The following is a 20,628-nucleotide window of genomic DNA, read 5'->3' on the forward strand; positions in this document are numbered from 1 at the left end:
AAACAGCTGCTCGTAATGTTTCCAGAGCTAGATCCACTGAACATAGAACAGCTGTTCATTGGTTCACCTCCGTGTCAATTCCAACATCCTCCATATTTATCTGATCTTCTCCACCCACCCCCTCGTACACGCCGCTCTTCTCCAGCCTTCTGTCTGCTCCACCTGCTCGCCTGAGCACCGCGGGACTCTTTGGCTGGTCTCCAGACCACAAACTCTCTCTCACCTTTAAATCACGTCTCAAACTCATCTGTTCAGAGCAGCGTACAGCTGATCTGTCTCGGTCCATCTTTACCATAGTTGTTGTTGTTTTGACCTTATGGCTAAATTTTATTTTGCCATGTTTATTATATTTTATTGCTGCTATTGTAAAATGACCTTGAGGTCTTAAAGGCGCCTGTGAATAACATGTGTTATTATTATTATAACAAAAACTGATTTTTGATCAGCACAGATCATCATCATCAGTATTCTTGTTGTTACACTTTAGCAGGTAAATAATACCTTAAAAAATGTCATAAAATTAGAAATTTTAACTATTACGAAGCTTTTATAACCTTTACATTTGATATTGTTTATATAATCAAACATGTTGTAATAATTTAACAATTAGAGAAAATATGTTGAACAATATAATTTTCAGTCCAGATTTTATGTAAAAAATAAAAATGTTGTAATAAATAATTTTTCGATCCTTTTGTTCAGCACGTATGTAAATATAATAACGACCTGTTTCGTTAAAGCTCCCGTTCGTGTTTCACAGGTAACGTTTCAAACAGCTGTTGTCAGGTCAGTGCATCCTTCATTGCCTCCTTTACCTGAGGAGACACTGAAGCCTCCTTTATGAAGGGGAGGAGGCGACGCGACCATCAAGATGTTTGTGCGGCTGCAGGAACGAGTTCAGACGCGTCACAGCGTTAACGACTTTAATAAGAAAAAACAAAAACATCTGTGAAACATCTGCCTTCACAGTCCTGATCACAGATCAATACATCGATCATACAGAAACATTTTTCACTCAAACATCAACATCGTTCTTTATCTGAAGTCTGGATTTAAAATTCTCCTGCTGGATTAGCCTAGCTTAGCACAAACACTGGCAGTGGATGGAAACTGTTAGCGCAGCTGGAGGAAGAACTGTTCCTTTGGGGGTGGGGCTTATGAAGGGGGTGGGGCTTATGAAGGGGAGGCCGGGTGGGCTTCAGAGGGGTTTGGGCAGGCTGGAAACTTCCTGCAAGCACTCGTCATACGCTTCCTGGTACTCTTCATGAGGTTTGATGAGGATGACGCAGGTCGGCCTCTTCGAGCCCGCAGAGGAACCCAGATCCTGGAACAGAGTTTCACAATAAGAGTCAGGAAATGAAAAACACTTTAAAGCCAGAACTTTCACTGCTATGCCGATGACACCCAGCTCTATCTGTCCATGAAGCCAGATAACACACACCAATGAGTTCAACTGCAGGAATGTCTTAAAGACATAAAGACCTGGATGGCCGCTAACTTTCTGCTTCTTAATTCAGATCAAACTGAGGTTATTGTACTCGGCCCTGAAAATCTTAGAAACATGGTATCTAACCAGATTCTTACTCTGGATGGCATTACCTTGGCCTCCAGTAACGCTGTGAGGAACCTTGGAGTCATGTTTGACCAGGACATGTCCTTCAATGCACATATTAAACAAATATGTAAGACTGCGTTCTTCCATTTGTGCAACATCTCTAAAATTAGAAATATCCTGTCTCAGAGTGACGCTGAAAAACTAGTTCATGCATTTATTACTTCCAGGCTGGACGACTGTAATTCATTATTATCAGGATGTCCAAAAAACTCCCTGAAACACCTGTTGCTGTATAAATAAAACTGAATTGGAAGCACACAGACTTTTCAAAATAAGAGAAATTATCCCAACACTAAAAGTCAGGAAATCACAAAAGATTTGAAAATAAGAGTCTGAAGCTGACGCGTGCTCACGTGTCACATGATCAGACGTTTGATTTGATTGATTGGCTGAAGCTCAGCCGGTCATCGACTAATCAGAAGGTTGGTGGTTTGATCTGCATGCAAGAAAGCTTTTCTACTGAAAACGTCTCGATGCACACTCGATCATCCAGGGAAGTAAATCTGCAAAAGTTGATTCTGTTCATCTGGATGTTTTCAATGGTGCTCATGGCCACTGATCAGCGGTCATGAGAATCTGCATAATTAAGATTAAGGAGCTGACCCCCCAGCCCGTTGTTCCTTCAGTGGGCTGTTTCAGTCATTATGCAAATGTCCTGTTTATAAGATTGAAATCTGCAGTCAGCTGAGACTGAAGAAGCAGGGTTCATACGCCTTTTTCAGGGTCAAATTCAAGCACTTTTCAAGCACTTTCAAGGTCCCTTTTCAAGCTTTTCCAGCACCCCCCCCCCAAAAAAAAGAAAGCATGTTTCGATTCGCGTCACCTCAGTAAGACCATGTGAAAATGAAAACAAATCATCCCAGGTGAACTTAAACATCTTTGTTCACCTTTTGTTAAGAAACAGAAAAACAAACCACTGCAAAAGGAAACGGCCTTCTATACATCGTGTATAAACTCAAAATGCACCTTTCACTTAAAATTAAGTCAAATCAACTCGTTAGATATTCTTCTCCTGTTGACCCCCCCAAAAATAAATAAGTAAGTCTTCTCATCAGATATTGATGCTTCTTTCCTGTAGGAGACAGATGTTTGTTTGTTTTTTAAGTTAATTCCCAATAAAACCTTTTGCTAACTACGTCGCTGTCTGTATCATTGCTGAAGGCCTAAACGTCACCTTTGAAGTGTTTGTGCTGATAACATCATGCACAGTCAGACTGGAGAACAGCACAGACTGGGAGGCTCTGAACACATCACATACTTCAATTCAACATATACGACTTTAAGGATGCACAAGCATCCACTTAAAATATTTAATTTATCATCTGTCATGTTATTATGTACAAGTCCAGTGTATTTTGTTCATCTGCCTTAAATAAACAGGCAGCCTTACAGTATGAAATATTCATGTACAAACACACATAACTGTGTGAACTGTCTCAGCAGCTGATTGTGCCCCACAGGCCTCAGTGTGAGCTTGAAGACATTTATAATGTTGAAGTGGTTTAATGTGTCGGTGCTGACGATAAACACAGTTTGAATGAAACTGTGGTCGCACAGAAACAAGAGGCTATTCTTTGGATCAGTCATATCACCATCACTTCACCCAAAAGCACCAAGTTAATACTCAAAGAAGCTGCAGCTATACACACAAATATAAAGAGTACTTTTAGCCTCTGACCCTCTGGGTCCAGGGTTGATCTGTTCTCTATCTTTCACCTTTAAAAACTGTTTATCTTGCCAATCTGTTATTTTCTCATTTTGACAAACTGTTTCAGCACAATTGATCTAAATTCAGACAAAATTTAAAATACGAGTAGAAAGAGATATTACTGACTGCAAAACCCACAAACATGTTTACACTGCAGTCTGCTGTTGGTGGCTTTTTTGCAGCAACTGTGACGTTCACTACTAGAACTGACACACAAAACAACGACTACACACTAACTACAAAATGCAACACACTAACTTGAGACTCCAAACATGGCAAACGTCACAAACCTCCCTCTCTCTCTCGCTCACTCCTAAAACCTCCTCCTCTTCCCAAACAACCAGATGCCACATGTTGCCGTATCATTTTTTGATTGGTCCACACGTTAACATTTTTCCACCAATAGGGATGGAGTGTTTTTTCTTTTTCTTTTTTCACTCACAAGCAAAGCGTGCTTGCTGGCGCTCTCCTTAGAAAACGCTGTTTTTACCGTTTCTTCCCGGAGGAAACGCCACTGTTGTAACAAACAAACAAACAAACATCGGTTTTACGTTGCCTATCAACACAGTTTAAACACTGATACATAGTTTGAAATCTGCACATTCGACCCAAGTTGAAATGGAGACTGGTCCCAGAGGGTTAACCAGAAAGCCTTAAGTTAGCTAGTTATGTATCAGGCTAATGTTTAAAGCTTTCACTGGAGTAAATGAACTCATATCACTGCTCAGTAATGTTAGCTAAGCTCACAGCATATCCCATAACAGCGCTGCCATACTGCATCACACTCAGTGCATCTCAATCATGTCTCCAGCGAGTTTGATAGCAAAATAATAATCACAATTTAAAAACAGCGTGTGTAACGTACACGTACTGGAAAATATTTACTAGCACTCACCTATCATGACTGGAGAGCACAAACTCCGCCATTGTTGTTTTCCATCAAACACTCATTAAAACAGCGACCTACAGGTATGTTAGCGCACTCATCCCCGACTGTCCGAGGGAGGGGCGGGGCCACACGGTGAAACAGATGCAAGGCAGCCAGGCGGGGAAAATTCGCGACTCATTTTATTTCTATCTGATAAGAAAACGATTCAATCAGTTATTTGTGGTGAATGAAACACAGCTACACTTTCAAGCACTTTTAAGCACCACATCTGAAATTCAAGCACTTTTCAAACCTTGAAAAGACAACATTAAAATTCAAGCATTTTCAAGGATTTCAAGCGAACGAACCCTGAAGGAGTCAGCTGATGATGACGAAACGTTTCTCCCACTGAAAACGTCCAGATGAACAGAATCGACTTTTGGAGCTTCAGCTGAAAAGTTTGTTTTGTGAGTCGTACAAAGTGTTGTACAAGAACCAATCAGCTTCTCCGACATCCTCACCAACTGTTTTCTACAAGACGTGAGGTCAAATGAGCGCCACAGCCACAGACGGTGCACGCTGTCCAAAGACAGAGTAAGAGCTGAACTCCTGATTGTATAATCTGCTGCCTGGGGAGCGCGGGCAGCCGGAGCGCCTGCCTGCAGCCGGAGCGCCTGCGGGCAGCCGGAGCGCGGGCAGCCGGAGCGCGGGCAGCCGTGTCCACATGGTCAGAAACAGCAGGCAGAGACACGGACGCCTGCACACTCGTACGGACCGTCTGAGACGTCACATTCACACAGCGCTCTGAGACACACTCGTGTCGACTGTAACGTTTTCCTGCTGCGCTGAGGAAAGTGCAGCGAGCAGTGCACACACATGCTGTGTGAGCGGCGCTCTGCAAGCACAGACTGAGTTTCAGCCACGCCCATGACGCCTCCATCCAACCTTGACAGAGCGACGCGTTCAGAGCCCGCCCCCATCAGGTGACAGACCTTCAGCACACCTGTCCACTGTCACTCACCACTTTAGACGGGATGTAGGCGTACGGCAGGCTTCTGTCCTCACACATGACGGGCAGGTGGGAGTAGACGTCGATGGGCAGCGTGTCGCCCGCCATCACCACGATGCTGCAGACACATCAGAAACACATAAACACACCTGTGATCGTCACGAACACCTGGACACACCTGAGGACGCGCTGGAAGGTGCAGCAGCGGCTCACCCTTTCTCTCCTTTGTTGATGAACTTCTGAACTTCTTTGACTCCTCGTCGGATGTTCTTCACTTTGGCAGCTGGACGATAGAAACAGAGACACATTGAACCAGACTCCAGTCAAAAACCTGCAGTTTTAAGCTCAAGTGCAACATGAAGGATCTGCGCCTCCTTCAAGCCCAGTCCAGCTGCAAACTGCATTTAAAGTGAGGAGGAGCACATCTGGATGTTTAAAGCTCTAACATCTGCAGTGTGAACACATCGTTCACATGATTCCCGACAACAAAAGTTCCCTCACAAACCAAACTGTGAAGGAGATTTTCTCACATACTAAAAACACTTCAAAATAAAAGCACATGCAGCTGCCTTTTAAAACGCCCAGTGTAACCGGAAGCGGTTCTGACTGAACCTTTCACTGAGGATGACGCTGTACAAACAGCCGCTGATTTCTCACAGAAAATTACCAATAGATTAGAAACTGTGCATCTATAAACGACGTGTTTACGGCCGAATTAACCAGAAGCTTTAGACGACTCGAACACTTTCTTATTTAAAGTCCTACATCGACTCTAACAACTGCAGAGCAGAAAGAAACCGTTAAATTCGTGAATTTTTAAACAGAGTTCGGCGCCACCTCCACGAGAACAGCAATCTCCAACATTTCCCGGCCGTTATTCTTCTTCTTCTCACCTTTTTTCACGCATTTGTAGAGCTTCTTGCTGAGTTTTTTGGAGGCCAGCGGCTGAGCGATCGGGTTCAGGTGAGCGATCAGCTCCTGGTACGACCTGTCGGTGCCCCCGGTACCGGCTTCTTCACCCTCCTCCGAAACTTTCTCCTTCTTCACCTTCGTCATTTCTGATCGATAATCACTGGTGATCGATACCCGTTTAATTGTTTTCTGCTCGGACTCCTGCCTGCTGATCACAACACGCACACAGAAAAGACCCCACACGTGTTTCAAGACTCTTTCTCTGCCGTTTATGAAAATGCTGAACCACAGCGCCACCAGCGGCCCGGAGGGCAGCGGCAGCACCACCCTTCAAAATAAAATACCAAACTTCCTTTTTTAGGTTTAGTCAGAATTTTACTGACACGTCAGAAAATTTCCTCGTAAATATATATCTATATCTATGTCTATAAAGAGATCAATAATAACATTAAAAAAAGTGAAAGTTTAAGTGAAGAATTTTGGATTCAGTAAGAAGGAAATAATTTCCCCCTAAAATCTAAAAACCAGCTTCACTGTGTGGACACTCGAATTTTCTTTCATTACAAGAAGCTAACAAACAAATTAATTACTGCTCATCAGAATAATCTGAAGAGAGTATGTTATTAATATTTTTCTTATAAACGTAATGATCAAGTTTTATTGCAAAGTGACACGACAGTAAAATGAAAAACTGCTAAATGAAAAGTAATGAACAGTATAAGACCTTTGATTCCACATACACATTACTCATAGTGTTTATTTCATTACATTTGATCGGGAAGAAATAAAAAAAAAGTTTAAATAAATTTCCATTTTTAAAGGTTTTTATTTTGTCAGTATTGAATTTGGCTAGAAGCCAAACCTGAATTGTGTAAAAACATTTAAATGATTTCATGTGAATTGGGAATCCTGAAATCACCTTCAAAGCTCACACAGACTGAATATTTGTGCAATGATTAAATATCAGATCTGAGCTTCTCTCCAGTCTCGATTCATCTTTAAGCTCAGTCACAAGCATGAATTTAATTTTAATGAATTTAAGCTAACAAACATCTAAATCGAGTAAACAGATGAACAACATAACAAAAACTGGTTTGTTAAAAACAAATAACTGATAAACACAGTAAACACTGATGATTATTGATTTGTCCTGGTGCGGAGCTGGGCCACGACGGCCGGTCTGGAGCAATGACTTCACGCTGATGACATCATCACTGGCGGATGATGTCACTGCATGGTGGGGAGCTTCTGCTTCTTCATCTCGGTGGCCATTTGACACCAAACGCAGGGCAGACAGAAGGTGGAGCACAAACAGTCGGTGCAGAGGTTCCCCTGAAACAGGCAGAGTGAGCCACACTGACTAATGTTAGCTTAGCGGCTGCTAACTACAACCAAACGAGCGTCTCAGCGCCACCTCGTGGTCCTACTTTGATGCCGTAGCGCTGACGCAGCGACACCCTGATGGACATCGTGATGGGACGGACGCAGCCGAACACGTCCAGCAGGGGGAGACAGAGACACTGACCGAACTGTTGGGTGGTTCGACAGACGAAGCAGGGGCAGCACCAGAAGGCGAAGCAGCCTGAACGACAGACGACGACAAACAAACTGAATAACGACATGAAACAAAGTAACACAAAAAACTGAAAAAAACAAGAGCAACAAACTGCAAACTCTAAATAAAAATAAAAACAGCATCTTTATATTTGATTTAAAAAAAGTTCAATCATAAAATATGAATTGTTTCCTTTTGTTTAACAAATAAACGTATTGTTTACACTGTAGATGCTGCTTAGGTTCAGACCATGTTTTTGTTTTTTTAAAGATGCGAGTAAAACCAAACCTCAGCTGATGTTGTTAGCCTTTGGATGGATTCACACACTGATGATAATTTGACGCTTTTTGAATGGAGTTTGGTGCAGAGCCTCAGCATCTGCTCTGAATATGAACTCATCAAAGAACCAAAGAAGCTTTGTGTCTGATTCTGAACTTTGGGACATTTTTAGATTCAAACTGATTCAGTGTGAATGAACGAACATGTGACCTCAGTGCTGTTTATATTCTGATCTATTTAAAATGATAAACTTATTTAAAATCAAAGGAAAACAGATGACAGCTGATGTTTGTCTCTGTGGAAGCTGATAAATTAAAGAACGAGTGTTTGTTTATGTTCAATTAGATTCTTATAATAATTCTTATGAGCTGTTAAAGCGTCGGCTGCATGCCCGTGTCCAGCTGTTAGTCTGGTCCCGAGTATCAGCGTGGGATCAGTGAAGTCCGCTCTGATTGAAGCGTGGTTGTTACTCTACATTGCTTCTTGTCGTCGCAGCAGTCGCAGATCCCTGAAGCCCAGTCAGCTTCCACCGAGGAAACGAAGAGCTGCTGAGGCTGCGTCATCACCGGCCGGCTCATCGTTCACCTGACGACACACAAACACCTGCACTCAGTCACACCTGTGGTACCCAGTCGTTAGTGATCATTTATTAACAGATTCCATAATCATCACAAGTGTGCGTTAGAACAAGTTATTCACACGGGTCACTGCCTCCCTGAGTTAGCAGGGCAAAGGTCAAAGTTCATGACAGGACATGAGAAAAAGATTGAACCCTCTCCTAGAGTTAGGGTGAGGAGCTCCAACCTGAACCGCTGCGCCACATCGAGAGGAGCCAGTCGAGGAGGTTTGGGCTCCTGCTGGGCGTTTGAAGCATGTCGTACTGACGGAGGCCCCGGGACAGAGCCGGGACTCACGGACAGATCGCAGCTCCTGACTGGTGTGAGTGAGGGAACCTGGGCTTACAGCTGCTGGAAGAGTATAGCCTGGTTGGAAGAGCCGCCAGGCAGCTTGACTTAGGTTTGCAAAGCTGCACCTGAACTAACCACAAGAACCAAAGATCAGAGAGCTGTGCATGGATGCTGCGAGCCTCAATGACCTGCAGCTGTAAAGAAGAGTGGACCAAAACTCGCCCACAGAGATGTGACCCACAGAAACCAGCACCGAGACTTTATCTACAAACTGCACTGTCACAGGAATGCAGAGAGCCGTGTGAGCAACGGGAGAAACAATAACAAGAAACATCCGAGAACGTCGGCACTAACAGCACGACGCAGCCACAGAGGAGAGAAGACAAACCTCCACGGTCCAAAGAGTCAGGTCCACTTCCTGTGATCTTGAAAGGATCATGCAGCTGTCACGAGTTCAAGCTTTTACTTTGATATTTTACAAACAGGAAATATGAGGTTACATTAAACTATGTACACAAGTCACACAAACCACATTAAAAAGTCGAGTGAAATTCTCGCACACAAGAATTTCACTCGCATGTGCTGTGCCAGTGTGCCTGCACATGTGATGTGACAATAAAAGTGATTTCATTTGATTTGACAAGTCACACAAACCACATTAAAAAGTCTTATCAAATCCAAATGTTGCTGATGATTTTTGAAAAAATATGAAGCTCGAGGTGAAACAGTTCTCATCACCGTCTACACCAGGACTCGAGTGTCCGTGATCCAGCACAGCTGATTTAAATGACTAAATTATCTCCTCAACATGTCCTGAGGTTCTCCAGAGGCCTGGTAATGAACTAATTATGTGATTCAGGTGTGTTGACCCAGGGTGAGCTCTATAGAGAATCCCCCATGTTTGTATCCTGTGGACGCAGTGAGGATGAATGAAAATACCAAATATTTCGTCACACGCTGTACAGTCATCATCAAGCCCAAGACTGTGATCAGTGGATATACACAGACACGGGTAAAATAAGACAATATTTGCATGGAGTTTGGTGTGGAGTTCTACCAGCTGCTCAGGGAACATTTTAAAGGTATAACAACAACATTCATGTGAGACAACGTGACAGGAATGTTAGAATAACTGTTTCAAACCATCGAAGAAGCAAAGAGCAGCAGACACACAAACCCACTAACACACAAACCAACAATCCCAGCTGCTGCGACTAAAACCTGAACAATAATGAGATGATATAAAAGTGGGATCGTCTTACCTGTGTGACTGATGTGGTCGCTCTGATTGGGGAGGTGAAGGTTTCGGATAAACCTGATGGAGTTCAGGTGGGCGGAGCCTGCTGAACTCAGCTGCATACGAGGTCTCATCTCGTTCATTTAAAATGTGTTAAAAACAAGTTTGATTATTTATTTAAACTGGTTTCATTCAACTTTATAAAAATATATAAATTAAAATAAAACACTTTATATGTTCCAGTTTTTTTTTTACCTGTATGTCAGATTGAGACATTTGCAATGCAGTTTAACATAAACTGCCTCATTTACAGTCAGTGCTGAGTGTAACGTGTTATCATCACTTGCTACGTTACTATAATCACATTACATTCTCAGTAATGCAGTAAAGTAATGCATTTAATCACTGCAGGATGGACAGCAGAGCAGCCACACAGCTGTGAACGTGACTTTTATGTCATTGCACAAAAGGATGAGAGCGTGACGGTAAAGTGGAGACGGCTCCAGGACAGAAGCAGCAGCACTGCTAACACAACTCGTGCTGTCCGATGGCTCTTCAGTCCAACACTGTATTTTAGTGTAATTTATCAATTCTGAATGTTTTGGGAAAACATTTTATTAAAAGCTTCGTTTGAATGTTTTTACTATGGAGAACACACCCGGACAAAAGTTTCAAATCTTTTGTCCTCCAGGCCTGCAGCTGTACACTCGCTGTCTTTGGATCTGTCCCCCCCCTTCCATATTTGACATAATAGTATGATCCTAGTGTGTCTTTGCATGTGATTGGCTGCATGGTGTGCCCGTCAGTACAAAGTACCGCCTGCCTGGACTCTCATCAGGGCTGAGCAGCAGGTGCTGAATAGCGATGATAAATTTGATTCTTTTTACTGAATCGAGTTTTAATGACTCACTCACCAAAGTGAATCGAATTTTTGAGTCATTTGAGTCACTGAGTCAGTTGACCAGAGAGTGCAAAAATGTACATTTTCACTCAAACTTAATTTGCTAAGATGAGTGATTGTAAAAGAAAACAACTATTTTATAGAGCAAAAAATAGCAAAAAAAATCTAAAGGGAACATTTATTTATTTTTCCTCAAATGTGTCAAATATATATTTTCTCATCTAAATGTCCACTGAGCTGTGAGCCAGGGGGCGGTAATGGACCTTAACATTGGTCGCCAACCAAGAAGAAGAAGAAGCTGTGAGCCAGGAGGGAGGGGGTGAGTAGCTCAAATGTGCTGTTAGCATGTTAGCAGAGCGATGCTACTGTGAACCGAGGAGCTATTGTCTTGATGTGAGCTTCTACTCAGGGTTTTTTCTTCCAGTTCAGAGCAGAAACGTTGTTGTTAAGATACTGGATGTTGTGTTTTTCTCCACAATTTTAATTATAAGCTAGACATATTTCTACTAATGGAATTAGTTTGCTAACAGCAACAGGGATGAGTCAGTGAGTCAGTTGGGCTTGTGAATCATGATTCACGAGTCAGTAAAATGATTCTCGAGTATTGAACGATTCGTTCATGATTCGCGCATCACTAGTGCTGAACATTCGGCTCTCCCTGAGGAGTCTGCTGTTATGAGTGACACATCACCATGCTAATGCTAAGCTAACGGTAAGCTAGCCACAGACTCAGTGATGTATGCAGACTCCAGCACAGCAGCCAGAGCCTGAACTTCACCAGGTAACAGTCAGGCTGCTGTTTCTACCTGCTCATGTCTCTACAGTAGAATCACCGTGGCGACCGCCTCTCTGTGCTGAGACATCCGGTGTGTCCTCACGAGGAGTTCATGACGGTGTGCTTAGCCTCAGGTTTACAGTATATTATGAGACCGTGTGTTTCAGGTCATTTTACAGAGACGTGAAAGTAACAAACATACTGCATTACATTTAAGAAAAGGAACAAGTAATGTGTAATAGATTACTTTTCTTTATAGTCACTCTGTAGTTTGAGTAAATGTGGAGTATGCAGTGGAAGGATCTGAATAATTGTAAGACATATTTAGATTTTAATGCATAAAACACAATAATATAATAAAGTTTTGTTATATTTGAGGAGCGAGGGAGAGCCAACATGTCAAAAACAACAAGAATGTTGTACTTTATACGAGATGTGCCACAAATTATTACTATGATTATAGTGATTAAGTCACTAACGGGCAGAGATGGGCAGTAACGCGTTACAAGTAACGCATTACTGTAATCCGATTACTTTTTCAATTAATGAGTAAAATAAGAGATTACCTTAGCAAAAACGGTAATTAGATTACCGTTACTTTCCCGTAGGAACGCTGCGTTACTGCGTTACTAAAACCCTGATTTTTTTGCGAGAATGTCTCACGACAGTGACGTAAGCGAGTGCGCCGTTCGTGACAACAGCTGTGTGCAGATCAATAATGGATCATATATCGAGAGAGTATGAGCGTGCAGCGTTTAAAGCGTGAAAGTACTGACCTTACTTTGAGTTTGATTCCATAAAAAGTGACAAAAACATTAGTGTCCGCTGTGCGTGGGAAGAAAACTTCTTTTTACAGCGAAAAAACCCTAAACTTCCAACAAGCACCGAGTAGCTACGACGTAATGGGAAACTCACAGAGAAACTCGCGGATTCTTCCACTGACCGCGGCACACCTGCACCAGGGTAAACCTCCGCCTACCCTGCTCCTCCTTTACAGGTGAAAATAGAGCAACAGGACCGCTGAGTCTTTGATTTTATTTATTTTCTGCTGTGTTTTACTTGATTTTTAGAATAGAATAGAATAGAATAGAATAATCCTTTAATTGTCCCACAAGGGGAAATTTGTTTTGTGCATAAACACAAAAAAATATTTTATTTTATGTGCAGAAAATAGGTTTAAATGTTCAACAAACAGAGAAAATGTTTAAAGGATGAAAAACTAATAGCTATAAAAACTCTGATCAAAGAAGTTCAAAAATTTTTTCAAATATTTTATTAAATCTGAGAAAAACCTGAAATCATACCAGATCTTTCACAATAAGAGCTCATTTGTATTTACATGTTAGTCTGTTAACCACCTGCTGCCTACAGACCCTCCCACCTGAGGGAGATTTACCACCTGAAGCTCTCTGATTGGACAGAAATGAAGGCACAGCTCTGGCTCAAACTCCAGAAAGCCTGTTGTTATTCGTTATATCGTCTTCAGCCCCGGCAGCTGAGTGGGCGGAGCCTCAGAGCTGCAGAGGTAGTTCTCGTATACGCCTTCGCTGCCGCTGATGTGGTACACGGCGTCCCCGGCGGAGCTTTTGCTGTGAAGCTGCACAGCAGACGACGTGGAGCTGAAGCGGGCCGAGGTGTCGAACTGCTGAAACTTCTGAGGGCTGAGACACGAGAGCCGAGAGTCAGCAGCTTTAATTATTATTAAATGTCTTCATAGTTACTTCCTGTACAGAATAAAAGACTTCCTGTGGAGACGTTCTAGACTCATTTGTAGGATTCTTTAAAGCTGCTGAACTTTCAGGGAAATTTGTAGAAACTATGTTGACTTGAAATTGGAAAATAAACTGCAGATAAATGATCAGCGGAGTGACCGTTAAAATAACGAGCGGGCTGCAGCTTCATGAGGATGCTTAAAGGGTCTGAAGCTCGCTGCTCAGTTTCCGCTCGTTTGAAATTGGCTGTGTGGTTTGTGGTTTTGGACACATCTGGTTTCAGTCTGAGCGTGTGTGAAGACGTTATGATGAAGCTGTATCGACAGACTGAAGGCTGAGAAATCGTGAAAAGCTCATAGATGTCGTCCTTCAGTGCCGTCGATGATCGAGGCGCTGAGCCGCGTCATTTATTCAGGAGACACAAAGAAGAAGTCCATGATCATACTCACCGTCTGCAGAGCAGCTTCAGGCCTCCTGCTGCAGAGACACAGAGGACAGACAGACGTGAGCTGTGGGCGACCTCGTGCCCCTGTAAACATTTGAAACCCTGTCACAGACACAGAAGGTCACAGTTTCATAAATCCAGTGTTATTCAATCTGTTAGTGACCCATGCGTGCAGCTGCCATCTACAAACCACAGAGCTGCCGGGACACGCACACCGTGACCGAGCTTCAGCTGGGCGAGCTGCTCTGCAGATATGAGCTTCTGATCATTACAGTTACTTTGATGGGAAGTTAGAAGGCGTCATAAATGGAGTCACGAGTGCTGAAACTGAACAGGATGGATGTTTATCTGGATCCCATCCTGGCACCAAACGAAGGTGGAAACACATCAGGCTCAGTGCAGAACTAAAGCTTTGTTTTGGCTTCAGAGTTTCACACTCACTGGATGTGAAACTTCAGACAATAACAGAACTGAAAGGTTTTCCATCTCTGATCATCTGAAGTTAGGTCGTGACTGCGTGAGGGCGTCACTCGCAGCATTCAGTGTGGAGGTGAGGTTCTGACAGTCGTCTTTGATCAGTAACATGAGAAACAGCAGTGGGTCAAACATGTAACGCAGCTGTGGCGAGCTGAAGAACTCACCGATGAGGAGCAGCAACACCGAACCCAGCAGCACGTAGAACACAACGCCCGTCAGAGCTCCGCCCTCCTGCTTCTGCAGACACACAAACACACAGCGGCGGTTTAACACGTCACACGTCTGTGCAGATTAGCAACACGTGAGCAGCAGACTGAGCTGATCCAAGACAACAAAAAGGCAAAGAAACAAAATCCAGAGCAGGAACTGAGGGGCGGGACTATTTATACACACACCGGGTAATCAGGACGTTCACGCTAATAATATAATCACATGGGAGTAAAAGCAACCATTAGACCAGGCTACGTCCATAATGAAGTCTCTGGAGATCGACCGTCGGTGGCTCGTACCGCGGGGGGTGACGGGCAGTACTAACGGTAACATCGATAACAAAATTATAACCAGAACCAAAGACTCAAAGCACTGAACGTCCAAACCCAACCAATCAAAAGCATCAAACAATCAACGAGCACCAAACTCTTAGCCTGCCGTCCTCTGCCTCCGTTTTCCAGCCCCTGATGACAGGATGCGAAAGGATTCAGTGCTGCTGTTTCATTTAAGGACCTTTCATTAGTGCATGTGTAGTTGGACCACAGACACCCTGAAGCCACAGCTGTTTGTGCACATCACTCCGTCCTTTGGGGACGCTCACATGGATCCTGCCGCTGGTACTCAGAGGAGAGACTTCTACAAACAGCTTCAGTCTCCAACATTAGACACGCCTGACATCAATAGAACAGGTTACTCATTGTGTTTCTCGCAGGATCTCTCACCTCACTGCCGCTCGTCACACTGTGGGAGGAAGTCAGCAGGCTTTCTGTGGAGGTCAGGTGACCTGCAGGATGAGGAAGTGAAAGCAACCGCTTTAAAGGGAGTTTCATCAGCAGCCCGACGCTCTAGCGCAGGGGTGTCAAACTCAAATACACAGTGGGCCAAAATTCAAAACTGGAACAAAGTCGCGGGCTAACGTTAATATTTATTGAAATATATTTATTCCTCCAGATATAAGAATGAATCTTTTCTTATGGACACGTTTTGCTGGAAAACTGAATATGGAACAAGCAAAGCTTAATACTAAACAATACATATATTAGCTGTATAATAGCAGTAGGCCAGCTCTGATAGTCATTTGGTGTGGCTTCGCGGGCCAGAGTCTGACACCTACGCTCTAGAGCTTCACTTTAACCTGCTGATGCTGTATCGCAGACACACTGGGAGCCTGATGTCACAGCATCACTGGGACCATCAATCTGACAAATCAGGAGCTGCTGCTGTAAATATGTGACGACTAATAAAGTTTACTCCACAGAAATGCTGTTGTTTGTTTGTGTGTCACTGAGGAAATGATGGGTTTAAGCTGAAAGACCTGGTTTCATGTGCAGATTTGCTGTGAGCAGGACGAGTGTGCAGCGCGTTATAAACTACACACAGCTTTGGATCGGTCACCTGCAGTCTGAGAGGCCGCGGTGGTCTTTGTCGTCGAGGCTGTTGATGTGTGAATTTGTGGAGCTGAAACAAACACGAACTCGTTACCATCATGAACATAAAAGTTCAGGCAGACAGTTTAAACGCACGAGTGGATTCTGCTGTTTGATCCTCAGCTGCAGACTCACCTGGGACAACGGTCAGGTCGATCTGATGCTTCTCATCGTTGAACGGCCCGGGTATATGCACCCTGCAGCCGTATCGTCCAGCGTCTCCCTCTGTCAGGCTCTTTATGGTCAGAGACACGTCTCCGTCCTCCAGTCGGCCCAGCAGCTCATACCTGCTGGAAGCTCTGGTTAACACTTTGTCTCCATCTGTGGAGATCAGCTGATTGGAGCACTTGTTGAGCGGTATTTCTTCTCGCTGCCAGCACACTTCCACGGCGCCGTGATATTTCCTGTCATATTTACAGGGCAGAGTGACGTCCTGACCTGTGTGACCTTTGACCCTGCTGTCACATTCACAGACTGGAAACAGAAACACAGGAAAACGTTGTTACATCAGATCCAAACTCTGCTCAGGTCAGCGTCTCGTCATCTTCACTGGTTTCACTGGTTCCAGTAGACTCAGCTGTGCAGCCTGGGACATCTCACACAGCTCCATGAAGTCGTCCCATCAAACACTTACAAACCCTCCCAGACCAGTTCAGGCTGCAGACTGGGATGAAACCAGGTTTGATGTGTGTGTTCATGTACAGGTGACCCGGGTCTGTCCAAGTCACAACATGACCACACGCTTGTGTCTATAACCCAGCTGTGCAGCTGAGACTGAACAACTAAACTCCAACAGCAGACTGACCTCTGACCCTAACACGCTCTGCAGCCGTGTTTGTCCTGACAGACACATCAGCAGGCGAGACTCGCGCTCGTTTCTGTAAAAGCATTTTCATTCAGACTGAGCTCGACCGCTCTGCACACAGAGTCACGTAGCGAGCGCTCCTCTGTGGTGCCCGCCCCCCGTCAGCTTCACTGACCTACACAGAGCAGAGAGCAGCACAGACCTGATGATGGGCTCTGCTTTAATGCTGCTATCAACGACAGAGACAGGAAGCTGCTCACAGTCAGAGACTCTTAGAGATCTGCTCATCTGGATTTAAGGTTTTACAGACAAAACTGAAGCAGAGGAAAGACACACACACACACACAGCAGTTACCTGAGAGCAGAGCGAGCAGCAGCCTGAGCTTCATGACGGAGCTGAATGCGCCTCAGAGCAGCTCCAACAGCTGCTGACAGCCACCACAGCTGCACGCTGCAAGAAATGAAGTGACGCGTAAAAACCAGCACCACACGCCCTGCTGCTGCGGCAGGAGCATCACACACACACACACACACACACAGCAGGCAGGGACCAATCAGAGAGCAGCTCTCTGTTTACACGCACACAATAATGTCACGAAAGTACATTTTAAAAAGGGCTCTGTAAACATGGCCGATCACTTTCATTCTGATGATCTGCAGAAAAATCTGGACACGAAAAGCTGCAGACGTGACTACATACAGTGCAGACAGCCTGGACCCTCTGTGGGATCTGATCTCTGAATAGCTGCAGACCAAACTGTGGTTTGTTTACTTCCACAGCACGTCTCGTAGACATAGAGCAGAGAGCAGTGCTATCTCAGGTCTGAGAACAGAAGACAGGAAAAGATCAGGAAAGAAACAACTTCCCCAAACCAAAGCACCAATGAAACGAACGGTAACACAGGCTGATCGAGAGTAGCCTGATTAATATAAATGTGACTGACAAAAGCCAAAATAATTCCCGCTGATGTCTTTGTGTCCATCAGCTCCTTTTCTAGACATTTCTATCCAACCAAATTTGTCGCAGTCTGTGGTGGCAGACCGTGGGTGTGTGGGGAAGTAGGACCCAAAATGCAGGACTCTTCAATGCAAGCAATGCGTTGTGCCTCAGCTGCACGCTGCAAGAAATGAAGTGACGTGATAGGGTTGGGTAGGTTTGACAACGAGCTCACCCGAAACCTTGGCTGATTGTGACCCACACCTGTGTTCACACCTTGGCTCATGTGATTGGTCTGGGCTCTTATCGAGTAACTGCTAATGATGATAAATTTGATTCTTTTTATTGAATCGAGTTTTAATGAGTCACTCACCGAAGTGAATCGGGTTTTTTGAGTCACTGAGTCAGTCGACCAGAGAGTGCAAAAATGTACATTTTCACTCAAACTTAATTTGCTTCTCTTTTCATGTAAATCCTACTGCTAAGACGAGTGATTGTAAAAGAAAACAACTATTTTATAGAGCAAAAACATTAAAACATTCTAAAGGAAATATTTATTTTTATTTTTTTTATTAGTATTTTCCTCAAATGTGTCAAATATATATTTTCTCATCTAAATGTCCACTGAGCTGTGAGCCAGGGGGCGGTAATGGACCTTAACATTGGTCGCCAACCAAGAAGAAGAAGCTGTGAGCCAGGAGGGAGGGAGTGAGTGAGTCAAATGCAGTGTTGCCAACTTAGCAACTTTGTCGCTATATTTAGCGAGTTTTCAGACCCCTTAGCGACTTTTTTTTAAAAAAAGACGTGAAAGCTCGTATCGCTTTTACTCTCAACAAGCAGCGGGTGCTGTAACGCAGTCAGTTCTTCTTTTACTCTTATGCTGTTTTGTGGATCACAAGGTTTAAAACTACTTATAAACACACACACAAAGTAACTCCACCAGAGCGCCTATTTCGGGTCACTTTTGCCGGTCCAAGCCCGGGTAAAGGAGCAGGGTTGGAATTGTGTCATTAAAAAAACAATAATTGCTAAAAGAAATTTAATTTGTAGTTCTAAATAAACTCTAAATGCATTTAGGACGTTTTTTACTGACTTTATGTCTCTTCCACGATGTTATTTCTCTCTCCAACAACATAGGTTACAATTACATTAGCATGACCAATTATGCAAATTAGGCGATGACGTCATTTAGCGACTTTTAGGACAACCAATAGCGATTTTCCTTACTGAGGAGTTTGCAACACTGGTCAAATGTGCTGTTAGCAGAGCGATGCTACTGTGAACCGAGGAGCTATTGTCTTGATGTGAGCTTCTACTCAGGGTTTTTTCTTCCAGTTCAGAGCAGAAACGTTTTTGTTGAGATACTGGATGTTGTGTTTTTTTCTCCACAATTTTAATTATAAGCTAGACATATTTCTACTAATGGAATTAGTTTGCTAATTTCAGTTGACCCTAGAACTGAAGAAGCTTCTCGGATGAGAGGTGAAACGTCTTCAAGTAACTTAAAGGAGTCCATCGGCCTCAGTGATTGCGATGGTTCCAGTACTCACTGACAGGTTCTGGGCACTTTTTGCGTGTCTCTGGCCAGCCTGACTGGATGATGCGTTTGAGGGTAGAGAGTTGTTCGTTTTGGGCCGTGGCGGTTTTGATGCATTCCAGTTTCTCTGTGCTCACTGGTGCTGTCTGGATGATTGTGTGTACTTGTGTTTCCATTTCCTCACTTAGTGAGCTGTTACTGTCGTCTATTGACTTTCTTGATAGCGTGTCTGCTACTGGGATCTCTTTTCCAGGCCTGTGGACAAGTGTTATGCTGTACTTCTGAAGCGCAAGCAGCGTACGTTGTAGTCCAGGCGGTGCAGTGATGTAGTGATGAAATCTTTTACAGCCATAGAGGACGGCGTAGAGTTCTTTCTCTCTTTGGGCGTAGTTTTGCTCTGTTTTGTTGAGCGGTTTCGACGCGTATGTGACCGGCCTTCCTTCTTTTTTTTTAGAAGCGTCTATTTGTAGTGTTACCTCCTTTTGAGGGTTGAAATATGCAAGCACTGGCCCTGGTTCGGCAGTAAGGGTGTCTTGGATTTGCTGGAAAGCACGCACGTGTTCTTCTTCCCATTTGAACAGCATGTCTTGGCGCAGCAGCAGTCTGAGTGGTGCGCTCATTTCTGCCAGGTGAATTAATCTGGCGAGATAATTCACCATATCTAGGATTGTCTCCAGCTCTGCAGCGTTTTCTGGAGGTTTCATGTTTTTGATAGCTTTTACCTTGAGTGGGTCTGGTTTCAGCCCGTTGTTTGTGGGCTTATGTCCGGAAAAGCTCACCTCTGTAACACAGATGCGGCACTAAACCTCTCTCTCTTGTGCGGTTGAGCATGGCTTTGAGGTTCTTGTCGTGTTCCTCTTTTGTTTTCCCGAACACAATGATGTCGTCCACGATGCCTGCCACTCCTTCCAGGCCTTCATACGTCTCGTCAATCCTCCTCTGGAACTCATCTTGAGCAGACACAATGCCAAAGGGGAGTCTGAGGAAACGGTGTCTGCCGAAGATTGTGTTGAAAGTAGTCAGAAAGGACGACTCTTCACTTAGCTTGATGGGCCAATAGCCGGAACGTGCGTCGAGGATGCTGAAAAACTTTGCACCTGTAGGCTTGTATGTCACATCCTCAAGAGTGGGGAGTGGATAGTGTGGTCTCATTATGGCTTTGTTTAGAGGTCTTGGGTCCAGGCACAGCCGGAGTTTGGGTCTTTTCGGGTTCTCGCAGATTACAAGAACGTTGACCCATTTGGTGGCCTCTGTCACTTTCTGGACAATCTTGTCTCTTCCCATATTGTTCAGCTCTGATTTGACCCGATC

General features: G+C 44.0%; 3 protein-coding genes across 4 annotated transcripts; all 3 read right to left on the reverse strand.

The window, feature by feature from the left end:
• Positions 1-1,180: 1,180 nt before the first annotated feature.
• On the reverse strand, positions 1,181-6,387 carry nhp2 (NHP2 ribonucleoprotein homolog (yeast)). The gene is made up of 4 exons (XM_080868019.1): positions 6,094-6,387; positions 5,414-5,483; positions 5,213-5,318; positions 1,181-1,324 (listed from the first exon to the last, which is right to left on the reverse strand). The coding sequence occupies exons 1-4, from the start codon at positions 6,254-6,256 to the stop codon at positions 1,199-1,201; spliced, it is 465 nt and encodes a 154-aa protein (XP_080724145.1). The 5' UTR covers positions 6,257-6,387; the 3' UTR covers positions 1,181-1,198.
• Positions 6,388-6,509: 122 nt separating this feature from the next.
• On the reverse strand, positions 6,510-8,524 carry LOC308387765 (cornifelin homolog B-like; the record flags this gene model as incomplete). The annotated part of the gene is made up of 3 exons (XM_080868033.1): positions 6,510-7,444; positions 7,540-7,694; positions 8,422-8,524. 3 exons carry the CDS (start codon positions 8,522-8,524, stop codon positions 7,340-7,342), a joined length of 363 nt encoding a protein of 120 aa, XP_080724159.1. The 3' UTR covers positions 6,510-7,339.
• Positions 8,525-13,135: 4,611 nt separating this feature from the next.
• On the reverse strand, positions 13,136-17,369 carry LOC308387735 (hepatitis A virus cellular receptor 2 homolog). Of its 2 annotated transcripts, XM_080867996.1 has the most exons (7): positions 17,199-17,369; positions 16,174-16,512; positions 16,007-16,069; positions 15,334-15,395; positions 14,566-14,638; positions 13,929-13,956; positions 13,136-13,428 (listed from the first exon to the last, which is right to left on the reverse strand). In XM_080867996.1, the coding sequence occupies exons 1-7, from the start codon at positions 17,230-17,232 to the stop codon at positions 13,239-13,241; spliced, it is 789 nt and encodes a 262-aa protein (XP_080724122.1). In that variant the 5' UTR covers positions 17,233-17,369; the 3' UTR covers positions 13,136-13,238. The 2 variants fall into 2 exon arrangements, with proteins under 2 accessions (XP_080724122.1, XP_080724123.1); XM_080867997.1 differs by lacking the exon at positions 13,929-13,956.
• Between the last annotated feature and the right edge of the window lie 3,259 nt (positions 17,370-20,628).

This window comes from Rhamphochromis sp. 'chilingali', assembly GCF_963969265.1.
Source record: "Rhamphochromis sp. 'chilingali' genome assembly, chromosome: 19".
Classification (NCBI taxonomy): domain Eukaryota; kingdom Metazoa; phylum Chordata; class Actinopteri; order Cichliformes; family Cichlidae; genus Rhamphochromis; species Rhamphochromis sp. 'chilingali'.